The 11,405-nt window shown below is 50.0% G+C and overlaps 4 protein-coding genes across 4 annotated transcripts; 1 reads left to right on the top strand and 3 right to left on the bottom strand.

Annotated features, from left to right (window-relative positions):
- The first annotated feature begins 458 nt into the window (after positions 1-458).
- BDW74DRAFT_116111 (uncharacterized protein) lies at positions 459-2,075 on the top strand. The gene is made up of 2 exons (XM_073721914.1): positions 459-1,130; positions 1,205-2,075. Exons 1-2 carry the CDS (start codon positions 547-549, stop codon positions 1,947-1,949), a joined length of 1,329 nt encoding a protein of 442 aa, XP_073578123.1. The 5' UTR covers positions 459-546; the 3' UTR covers positions 1,950-2,075.
- Positions 2,076-2,119: 44 nt separating this feature from the next.
- On the bottom strand, positions 2,120-3,305 carry BDW74DRAFT_163579 (putative glutamine rich protein). The gene has a single exon (XM_073726126.1). It carries the CDS (start codon positions 3,284-3,286, stop codon positions 2,162-2,164), a length of 1,125 nt encoding a protein of 374 aa, XP_073578122.1. The 5' UTR covers positions 3,287-3,305; the 3' UTR covers positions 2,120-2,161.
- A 4,120-nt stretch (positions 3,306-7,425) lies between these two features.
- BDW74DRAFT_183789 (uncharacterized protein) lies at positions 7,426-7,849 on the bottom strand (the record flags this gene model as incomplete). The annotated part of the gene is made up of 3 exons (XM_073730608.1): positions 7,426-7,546; positions 7,594-7,611; positions 7,659-7,849. 3 exons carry the CDS (start codon positions 7,847-7,849, stop codon positions 7,426-7,428), a joined length of 330 nt encoding a protein of 109 aa, XP_073578121.1.
- A 391-nt stretch (positions 7,850-8,240) lies between these two features.
- On the bottom strand, positions 8,241-11,272 carry BDW74DRAFT_189395 (patatin-like phospholipase family protein; the record flags this gene model as incomplete). The annotated part of the gene is made up of 5 exons (XM_073731961.1): positions 8,241-9,120; positions 9,174-9,200; positions 9,258-9,303; positions 9,352-10,224; positions 10,270-11,272. 5 exons carry the CDS (start codon positions 11,270-11,272, stop codon positions 8,241-8,243), a joined length of 2,829 nt encoding a protein of 942 aa, XP_073578120.1.
- Positions 11,273-11,405: the final 133 nt, after the last annotated feature.

Raw genomic sequence — 11,405 nt, 5'->3', positions numbered from 1 at the left:
GCGTCCACCGCTGCTGTAACAAGGCAGTATCCTCCTTAACCTAACCACTGGATGTCCTTCGTTTCCGCTTGAAGCCTGTCCTGTCTTCTAGGACTGCAGGGTACTCCATTATTGGCTAAGATTTGTTCCAGACTGGAGGCTGCGCTGGCTGTGCCGTCTGTATTCACCCATCAACTCCAGCTCTTCCTGATCAGGCGCTGCGCTTCCAGAAAACTTTCTATGGCAAGTTTGCGAGCGCTTTTTCCGGATTTTGGATTTTGCTTGCCAAAAAATACCCGACAAGAGTAGTGGTATTATCGGGAGGGCTTAGCACAGCCGCAGCGCAGACTCTCGCGATTCGATGGGCGTACTTCCTTCGTCCTCAGCCTTGTCTTGGCGTCCAGCTCTCTAGAGGTTATAAAGGCCCTCACTCCCGGCCCAGCTTTCCCTTCCATATTAACATTCTTTCTAGCCCAGCAAGATACCATATCTTTCATACATTTCACACCTTGAACTCGACCATACCCAACTTTTTATCTCATATAGTCCTCAGCTACCGTTGTGAACATGGAACGTGGAAATATTCAGCGCGTACCACAGCCAAATGCTCGCACTTGGTCATACGCTCAGGCATGGGCCATTGGCTGTCTGCGATGGCTCTATGAAAACGTGGTAGATACTACCTTTCTTCTAATATGGTGTTTATCGGTCATCAACATGACCCTCCTATTCGTTGCCAAGTACAGACCCGGCACTCGGCCTGTTGTTGACGTGCTGATGTACATCACCAACGCTTTTGCCTTCCTATACTTCCTGCTTGTTGGTATAGCACTCCGGGCGCTGGGTCCACCAGCGGAGAGGGTGGGCTTCCAGGGTTTCACCAACACGGACGAGGAAGAAACCATCAAGCCGCATAGCCGGCGGAACCAATGCATGTTCGTTGCCTTGGTTATCTTTGGAGGGTGCATAATCCTCTCGATCTACGTGCTTGATCGCATGAACCCGATGCCTAGGAAGCAAGCTGTATGGCTTATCTGGGTTCTACTCGTTGCTATTTGCGTGAAGGCTTGGGCAATGGGCGAGATAGTTGAGATGCTTGCCGGCATTCTGAGTTCCAGAGTGGTCGCAAACCTATATTTCATTTCGTTCGGGTAAGTCTCCTAGGTGGCCCCGTCTCGAGCACTCCCCCTGTCAGCGAAGCCTCATAACTAACGCATCTCCGCAGCAACTCTGTCGACGGTGTCTTCATGTTTGAGGCATACCTTCAGGAGAAATATGCCTTGGCTATTAATAATGTCTGGCTCAACATCGCCATAATGCTGACCAGTCTTGGTGTGCTCTGCCTCTACGCCACGGTTCTTGAGTCGTACCGCAAGCCGAAGACGTGCGACGCCCAGGTTACTGACCCAGAGAGGCAGTTGTCTCCCCATACACTGGGGTTCTACCAGCTCAAGGGTGACCGATGGGCTAAGGCCGCTCTCTTTGTCCTCCTGATGGCAGTACTAATTGTCATCGCACTCGGAACGGATGCCTACAGTGATATGGGCACTGAGGTGTTCAATTCATTCGGCCACTGGCCCAGTTCCTTTTTTGAGAACTTCCTTGCGCCTGCCATCTGCATTATCCCCGAGAAGGCCGCGTTCCTTGTCCAGATTAGCAAGGATCCGCAGGGTGCCGTAGGGCCGGTTGTTGAGGGTATCAAGGAGTCAGCCAGCCAGATCGGCCTGCTTTTCTGGTTTCCCCTCCTCGCTGCGTTGCTCGCACAGGGGCACCAGGCCAGCCTCTATGCCAACCCCTGGCCAGCACTCATGGTATTTCTGATGACATCCCTTCTCCTGTTCCTTAGACTTGAGAATCTTAAGTGGTGGAAGGGTGCTCTGGTCTCACTCGTGGGGCTGTCTATGCTGCTTTTAAGCGTCTACAGGGGCTATTTAATCAGGACGGACCCTTTCTGGGCGGATTATGTCTAGGAGCAACGCATGGGATCCGCCTGCGCGGGGGGCGTGATCCACAAGGAAGAGGGAATGGTACGAGGGTAGGGGGTGGTACGAGGGCGGGAAGGGGTAGTCAACGCAGATTTCAAGCAAGGAAGCAAGGACGGGAATTGGCATTTTTCATTCTGATGTAACTAAAAACTAAGATTAATTGGCAAGAAAACACTATATAATTCCAGTGTATACCCTTATTTCTCCCATCCTATTTGCCGATCAGTTCGAATAAGCCCAACAGCAGAAGTCACCCTGTTGAAGTCTTTGTCGGATTTTATCATCAACCGCTGAAGCCCCTCGATAAGCTTTTGTTCCTGGGTTACTTTGCTAGGCTCGATAAGCGGACGAAGTAAATCCTTATCGGCACCCGCCTGCAAGTACTGATACGCCAGTGCGGCCCTCATGGGCACGTTAGCTGCCGGAGAGAGATATTTTGACACTAGCCTGTCTGCCACCTTGCGGCCAAAGACCTTTTCAAGCGCAGTTCGTGGGATACCCACCGTTTCGGCCGTTCGTTCGTCCAGACCCGATTTAAATCCAACCGCTGTCAAAGGCATTTTAACTTTCTGATTGAGGTCCAGCTTGTTCATCGCTACCCATTGAATACCGAAATGGAAGGGTTGGGTACCGAGATTACCGCGCAATGTATTAACTCGATCTCGAATGTATGTGACGGCCTTTTCTGTTGATAAGATCGCGGGTATATTTTCCATACCCGCGTATTCCCTAGCAAGCGCGCCTCCAGCTGAGCCACTGTCAACAAGTCTGCACCCTCGCTCGCTGTGGACAACGAAGTATACTGCAACGCCCATCTTCCACTGGTATATGATTTTTTCTCCCTCGGGTGTATATCCTGGTCGAAAAGTCATTGCCACCGTATCGCCCAACGGGACATATGATATGGCCTCGTTGCCCCACATCTCCACTGCGAGCCTACCGGGGGTATCGTAATCTGTGCGGCTGCTAACGTGCTGGGAATTCCACGGGCGCTCTGGGTGGTTGAACTGGTGGGAAGTCGACGGGCCTTCATGGCTGCTTGAGCTTGCGGAATTCTGTGGGTTCCAGGGACCGTTGGGGTTGCCCACCGAGCTCCGTAGATGCTCGGGGGGGTTGAATTGGTGGGAAGTCGACGGGCCTGTGGCGCCACGGGATTGTTGTGTTATGTTTGGACCTTCACGGTTGCTTGGGCCTGCGGGCTGCTCTGGACTCTCTGGCACAGGGGTATACTTATATACTTCGGCCGGATACTGGAAGGTTCCACCCGGATACCAGCTGGGGAGATGATTCAACTGGCAGTACTTTTTCAAATTTTCCCGCATTCCCTCAGCATGTTCAGCAGTCAAGCCTTTATGCGATTCAAAAAAGGCCACCCACATGCTAGCGAGGCTAGGGACACCAAATATCCCAGTTTCAGGGGAAAGATTGTTGAGTTGATTGTACTCCTTGATGTGAGTCAAGGTCTTATTTATGTTTGTGATCATGGCTTGATAGCCTCTTGCTGTCCCATATGATTTCCCGTGTTTCTTTATAAAGCTTCCAAGAAGCTTTTTCACCGTTGGTGAAATCTTGGTAAGCTGTTCCCTGTGCCAGTCTGTTATCTGGGGTGGCGCTGGTGGTTCCTCTTTGAAACGAAAGTAGTAATTGCTGATATTGCTTCGTTGCTGTAGAAGATTCAAGACTGGGGATGTCAGTATAGAACAATACGTAACCTATAATTGCTTGAGACATACCTTCACGTCCAGCTTCGGCAAGAACCTTTTCCCATTCATTTCCCCAGGTGTTGTCGGCTGCCAAGGCCCCCAAGTCCTGGAGATCCATGGTTCCATCTCTGGGCATTGCCGCCTGTATAGCCTTGATCAAGAGTGTGCCAGTGTCCACAGAGGTTTCGTCCGGACCATAATTCAGGGACGCCAAGGCCTTGAGAACTTCCCTCTTTTGGTCCATTGTATATGTATTATACCCACGGGTTATGGTTTCGTGGTCCAGCTGCATACCATCTCCAGTATCATCCGCGCCATTGTTGTCATTATCCTCCTTTATCGAAATCATCGAGTCGGTGAGCTTCACATTCTTGTCATTTCTTGGGTCACACAGTTTCAGGAGCTCTATAACCAAGTCAGCTACCGATAGCGTTAAACCCTGGAAACATACTATCAGCCATGGTCATTGCCGCTTCTGCATCTTCAGTATTCCAGTTCTCATGACGTTGAAGAACGAAAATGATTTCCGCAAATGTCATCTCATAATCTTTAGGCAGAACCTCTTCCGCGTCTATACTAGAGTCAATGCGGTGGGAACCTAAGTCATCCAACAGCTCTTTTTTCTCCGCAGGAGTGAGCTGGTGATATCGCTTATAGTCCGCAGTAGTTTGTGTTTCTATCCCTAGGCCAGGGAGCCAGGTTGTATTGTGTTGGAGATCATACTGTTCGCCGTAGAGCCTTAGTTCTAGTACCAGATTAGTCTTTAAGCATGATAAACACATACTATACTTACTTCGGCCAGCTGAGAGGAAAAGGTTTTCCTCTTCTCTCATATTCCCTTGCAGAACTAGGCTATATTCCTGGCAAAACCTTTCAATCTCGCGGATCCGCTCGTTAACAAGGTCGCACAGATCCCCATACTTAATCCCATGGTATTTGTAGTGACGATCGTCAAGAGGGCCGTGCTCCTTATCGTCCTTCTCAGGAATAATTGGTGGAATCCCCGGCAAATTGTAGTTCAACAGTCTGTATGCAACTTGCTGTAATATTTCAATGTTCTCGATTTTGGTAGGTATCTCACGAGGATCGGGAGGAGGTCCAGATTCTATCTCTCTACCTGCTCCTGCTGCACCGGCAGTGGAATCACGAGGATCGGGAGAAGGTCCAGATTGATTCTCACCACCTGCTCCAGCTGCACCGGCAGTGGAATCACGAGGATCGGGAGAAGGTCCAGATTGATTCTCACCACCTGCTCCCGCTGCACCGGTATCACTAGACGGGTGTGAATCAGTAACATGTGTAGTCGGAGGCTGCGGACTTGCAGGAGGACCAGCCGTCTCTGCAGGCATTGCTCCACCTGGACCAGCAGGTGGGTTGATGATTTCGTTCTGCGCACCGCGCATCTCATGATTGCTCGTCATCTTGTGCAATATGCTAAAGTGCTACTGTGAATTCAGTAATCAGAATAGTATATCAAGGAAAGCTGTACAGATGTCAGCTGTATATCTTATATATTGGATGGGAGGGGCGAGGAACCGTGGCGCTGAAGAAAACCATGGCCCCGGATTACTGTGTGTACATGAAAATGAGTGCCGTAGCAGGCCACTACCATGTATGTAAACCGTGCCCCGGCCTGCCAATGACTTTGAATTTCTCTTGGGCCCGTAGATAAGATGCAGCAACCACCACGAGGCTAAAAACCACTGTGACTTAGATACAGTACGTATGACGGGATCCATCCACGCTCTTAAATGTCCTTATTAGAAAGTGGATGTATATAAGACATGCCTTAGAATCTCAGCCCCAAGGAGTACAGGCTTTACGCTCCCCTCGCTCGTTAAATATCCAACAGTTGAAAATATTCCCCAAACCAAGAACACTTGGTCGATATCCTCGGCGTGACTTCGCGGCTCATAGCACCACAACTGTATCAAGAAGAATAGTCGAGTAAGGAGGCAGGTAACACCTAAGCAGTTGAGAAGAAGAAACCATTCATGCGAGTTGAATGCGTCCAGTGGAAGGCTTCTTAAATTAATAACTGAGCCGAATAGTTGCAGCATAATACAGAAGTCAACGTTGAATTGAGTATTAACTTTCATATTAGCATGAGGTACGTCCGTTTCTGCGTATAAACCTACTTAGCTGGTCCCAATATTCTATAGTATCGTCCATGGTGCAACGAGATTGGATTTCAGGAGAGAGTTTTGCAAGTATGTACTTGGGGCGGGACAGTTTGCTTATCTATGTAGTAGTTACGCTAGAGCAGGTTCCCCTGGTCATATCAATATTCCGGCGAAAGCCGCGGGTCACTCCATAACCCGAGAACCCATCAATACTGACGAGAAATCACGGTCCTGATCCCAACCAACTGAATTAAAATGAGAGCAAAACTGTAGCCAGTTAGATTGCTTGGAAGACAGCCGGTCCACACCAACCTTTGATATGTTGTTAATAGATTCTCGTTTGGTTCATTGATGCGCTGACTAAATCTCGTTTAGCACCCAAACTGGGTACGTGGTACTCATTCATTACCTGTCGGTTTGTTTCCTACTACCAATCAGCCATCACGAGTAGGAAGATTCCCGACAGGGGAAATACCGCTGGATAAGAGAATTCACAATCGCTGCAGCTTGTCTTGGATCATTGTCCATGATATCGCGAACAAATGACTGAAAGTCAAATTCATTCTCATTGACCGCATATCGAGGACTTGGCTCCGGAGAACTTGCTTTCACTGTATCATCAGATGAACAAGACAGTGCATCATCATCGTCTTCCATAATAGGAAGGTCAATGACTGATTCTGCGAAGTAAATTTGTCGCAGGACGGTTCTTCAAAAGCTCAACCTTGGCAGTTAGCAGTCGCCTCCAGCTGATAAATAAAAAGGGAGCTATACTCTAGATTGTTCTCCCCTACAAGTGGTAAATTGGTATTCGCCATCCGGGTCATGGAGATATGATCCTCTAACGGCCTTTCAGTTGGGTCGGTGGGTATCTGCGGCGTACTGCAGCTTTGACAACTTGGACAGGGTCAGGACAGATTTGCATCGGGCACAGAGGATGAAGTCATGGTCCAGTTATACTAGTGGATGCCGAGGCTTGTTTAGAGTTTCGCGGGTCCGCGCTATGTTAACCCGTGAATCTGCGCCGCAACCGGTCCAACTTACCCAGTCATGCAACTCACGGGATCTCAACTAGCCTTGATTGGTATATGCCGGGGTGATTCAATCTTTCGGGTGCCAACTGTGGAGTAGGCTGGCGTTTTTGGGTCCCACGGGGTGTCAACTAGCCTTTAGCTGTGTGCGCCATTCTTGGTAAATCGTACGGGGTGCCAACTATGGAGGAGATCGGCTGTTCTAGGCCCACGGGGTGTCAACTAGTCTCCATTTGTATATGCCGCGGTGAGGTCAGGCAATCTTATGGGGTGCCAACTATGGAGTAGAGTGGCGTCCTTAGTAGTCCGATAAGGTGTCAACTAGTATTTAGGCGGTTACGTGCCGCAGTCAATCATGACTCATGAGCGCTTAATTCTGGAGTGCGTAGTGGTTTGTCGGCCACCCCGCGTGGGTCCGACTCTGCGCCGCACGGAGTGGGCCTGTATCTTCCTCCTTGGAGGTCCTTTGATTGGCTGGACTACTCTGTTTCTACTATCGGAAAGCCTGATTTCAAATCAAGAGAGTTCATTCAATTGGCTACCATTCTACCGGGTCAAGAACCTGGGTGCTCTTGTCCGGTTGTAATCTCCGGTTGCTGCAAGATTACGACCGGGGGACAAGTGGACTCAGTGGCCCGGTTCCTGGCTTGGCCAACGCATCCACAACCTCAGATGTCCACGGAATCAAGACATCCACGAGGTAGGATTTGATGCCATCGAGCTTGCTATTTCACTTAGTCTCTAAGTTGCTGTAAGATTGATTCGTACTCACGATCGTAGACTTGCATTTCTATGAATGTTAGCATGTGTCGCAAGGTTCATACCACGGATACTTACTCCGTCTCCAAGGCCTCAACTCGTGACCGTAGGTCTGCAACATCACATTCAAGGACGGTTGTCTGGGATTCAGTAGGGTTCTCGTCGAAGGGAGGCAGGGGCGGGAAGAAAGTGTCAAATCCGTCACCAAACAGAGTTGCGTCAAAGCCAATGAGCGTGGGATCAAAATCAAATTCCTGATTTGCTTCCATCCTGGTCAAAGAGATTTGTCGAGTCACCCCGCATACTGCTCACCTGCGATGGGAACAAGCGACTTATATAATAGTCCCTGCTCTCTCCTTTTCGCCCTTGGATTTCAGAGTCAAAATGAGCCCCGCAAAAGGTAACCGTCAACCTCTAAGGCGTTTGACTGACACTGACGTCGAGCAGACACCGTGACAGACCACGTACCGGAACAGACCAACGAGCTGGCAAGGTGTCGCCAGTTACGATTGGAGGATCAAATTTTGATCGACAAGCTTCTCCGAGAAAACCGTGAATACCGGGCGGTTATTATGGCCTATCAGGATAAACTAAAACGTTGGGTCCAATTACTTGGCAAATACACGGCGAAAAGGTGACAACGGGTGTATGGAAATGTAACTAGATTTCCGTATGCTTCCTCTTTTTGCGCCCTCGACCCTTGCACGAACAAGCTGCTGCGGGATACTGGGGCCCAAATGGACAATTTAACTTTTGCTCTTCTACAAACCATTGCATGCTGTTTGGGAAGTTGCTGAGGGGGCAGGCGTAGTGCCCGACTCGAAGGTTTAGGTTCACCCTATCTGAGAGGTCTCGGACAAAGAATCGAACGGGAAGCAAGTACTGGCTGCAGGCATTGCAAATGTTGTCTGCGGAGAGGTGCAGGCCTAGATTCAGATCATCTTTGTAGAAGCCAAGTTCGTCGCTCTCCGTAATAAGCCTTCGTATCAACGGCTGCGCAGGAGCGCGAGTCTGGACTGTTCCTATACATAGATACTGTCCGGCCTGGTAGTCAGGCTCAGCCTCTAGCTGGAAGTAAAGACAGGAAACCAGCAAGGCCCTGGCGGCTGACCTATAGGCTGCTCCGCCTTCCGGATACGTTCGGACCCAGTTTGCGAGAGTATCCATACAGTCTGTGTTTCCCATGGGAGGTAACGGGGTTGCGAAGGATGGGTCAAACCGGAAATAGCGCCACCGGGATTCTTTTGGGATCTTGGATTCAAAAAGGCTCCATATTTTCTGCCCCACTGTAGATTCCATGGCGGACCGGAAGAACCTTGGGCCAAATCCATCCACGAGGAAGTTGCGGAATCGGCTCAGATGCCGATTATGGTTGAATCCCTCGTATCCAGTTCCCAGGGACAGCACCACGTCAGGTTCAGGGACGGTGCGCCAAATGCGCTTACCTTCCAGCATGGCTAACTCGATAGGACAATTGTGACCACTCATACCGCCATCTTGAAAGGTGCCCAACTCAAAGAAGGTGGCGGTCGAAAAATAACTGCCATAATTTTAGCCTATGACATGACTGGTAAAGCCCAGGGGCCAGTCTACCTTGGGGCCGCGGCAGTTGCGCGTGCACTATCAAGCACCGATATTAGTTAGCTGTACCTTGAACAATCTCTGGGTGTAACTCACACCTCCCATACTAATGGATCATTTGTAGGATCCAAACGTTCGTATACTGTAAATTTGTCAGTAGGTCCTGTGCTTCTCTTGGTAGGGCACGCACCTTTTCCATGCGGCGCTCCTCCGTTGTAGTTGGCGAAAATACATGGCTCTCCACCCTTAATAGAACTCACGGTCACTGCAACTTTCCTAGATGATATATTCAAGACCGGTTTGTCGAATAGATGTCTTGTGTCACCAAAGTGGGTCTTGAGGGTGTCATCGAACGCGCTGCTGTCATAAGCCTCATCGGTAAGCCAAGCTTTAAGGAAGTGCTTCCGTAGTCCCTGCGAGAACACCTTTCTAGCTAGTGTCTGAAACAATGATTTACTGTCCGAGATACTCATCCGAAGGATAGCCAGAGTAAGTGAGATAATCCCACCCGAGCTTGTGCCCATATAGAGATCAAACAGGTCGGGGACTGCTATTTCGGATCCCACGATTTCCTGGAGGATCTCCAGGTTTTCCAGTGGAATAATGCCTCGCGGGCCCCCTCCATCAATTGATAAGATACGCGGGGCCGCAGTCGGTGGCTTTAATCTTACTGTCAGCTTGCTGGATTGCCCGCAGAGAACACACTCGATGATTGTGTACTCGTGATTGGTGCGATTTGACTTCCTCCCAAAGATCTCCACGCATGCGTCGCAGATCATGTGACCGCAGCCCTGCGGGTGCTCGGGGTCCCTGCGGAGACACCAGAAACAGGTCTTTGTTGATCTGACCGGCACCCAATACTCCCGGTACTGCACAATATTCCGCTGGTGGATCTGGTGAGCTGGGGTCGGATTTGTCTCCATGACTTCAAAGAATTCGGTCAGGAAGTGCTCAATCCGCTGACACTGAAAGTTTGCTAGCGTCTCAGTACTGTAGCACGATCTAAGCGCGGCAAAACAGGCTCGTCGATAGAGTGAACGAAATACCATTGCCGGGTTGAATCCTGATCTGAGTTAGCCAATAGGTGCTTAGGGGGTGGGGAACTGACGATGCATCTCCCCAGGATACGCATCCATTAGAATGGCCGAGGCAATGTGCGATGCTATCCCATCATATGGAAGCCTTGCCTTATTGGCCGCGCTAGTGAACCTAGATATGTGATAGACTAGCGCGCCATCCAACGGCCGAAATTGCCGGGCGGACTTCACAAAATCAAAGGGTTGCGGAAGGTGTGGGATATGACGTAGGGCCAATTCAAAAAACCCATTCAAATGTGTCGCATGAAACATGGATTTATGTCGCTCACGTACTGTCCTAGCATTTTGGAGCTGATAGGTGATTTCACGCCCGAGACCTCTAAACAGAGCGTCAGGTGAGTGGCTTTCTGGGGGAAGGCAGAATATCTCAAGGTCCCCAAAGACCTCAAAAAAGGGTTTACCGCAAGCGGTAAGTTGAATGAGTAAATCCTCTTTCACCAATGAGGCATCCTCTGGATTCATATGGCTGTCAACAATGATAATTTTGGGCCTAACCGCGGCCGGCAAAGCCGATGCTGTTCCAAACTTTATCCAGGTCTCCAGGAGCTGACAGGCGCCGTCAACCCCTCCAACGTCATCCGCAAAGATGCAGACAACATCAGTGAATAGGAAAAGAAGTTTGGTCAAAATCACATCCTGGCAGAGATCTTTATCTAGATATGACTCTAGTGTGAACACTGTCTCCGGGTGGCAATTCGATATCGCCTCCCTTCTCTCAGGCAGTTCCCTGGAGGTAGGGTCACAGTCCGCAAAGAAGCGGGGGTGCAGGCAGTGGAGTGTACGGGTATCTGAGCGGAGGCCAATGCCCTTCGCCGTCTTCCGGTACTTGCTCCGACATAGCTGCCGCAATGCTCGATCTTTCTGCCGGCGTCCCATCAGGAACACTAGCTGCGGGAACACCGACGATGGCTGTGGCAGTTCTCCAACGAGCTGCTTCAGCCGCGAGCCGTACGCAACATGAGACACGCCGTTGCTACTGTACAGCTCTAGCCACGGAGTATGGAGGCAAGACATTTTGCCATTCAGAGGGATATGGGTCTTGGTGTTAAGGATGACTTGTTCTATATAATATACCGTGGCCACGGATTTCAACTATGGCATATACTCTTCTCCCAAACCATGGCACATCAGGTATTCCGCGTCACGG

The sequence above is a fragment of the Aspergillus multicolor genome (genome assembly GCF_047715735.1).
Source record: "Aspergillus multicolor strain CBS 133.54 unplaced genomic scaffold BDW74scaffold_50, whole genome shotgun sequence".
Taxonomy (NCBI): Eukaryota; Fungi; Ascomycota; class Eurotiomycetes; order Eurotiales; family Aspergillaceae; genus Aspergillus; species Aspergillus multicolor.
The sequence above is the reverse complement of the archived record's forward strand: the minus strand, read 5'-3'. Positions and strand labels throughout refer to the sequence as shown.

What these genes read in the sequence shown, in the direction of transcription:
- BDW74DRAFT_163579 (XM_073726126.1), bottom strand. Translation starts at nt 3,286, where the DNA reads ATGCGGGAAAATTTGAAAAAGTACTGCCAGTTGAATCATCTCCCCAGC.
- BDW74DRAFT_116111 (XM_073721914.1), top strand. Translation starts at nt 547, where the DNA reads ATGGAACGTGGAAATATTCAGCGCGTACCACAGCCAAATGCTCGCACT. An exon ending in CTATATTTCATTTCGTTCGG is followed by an intron (nt 1,131 to 1,204) that starts GTAAGTCTCCTA and finishes GCATCTCCGCAG; the next exon opens with CAACTCTGTCGACGGTGTCT.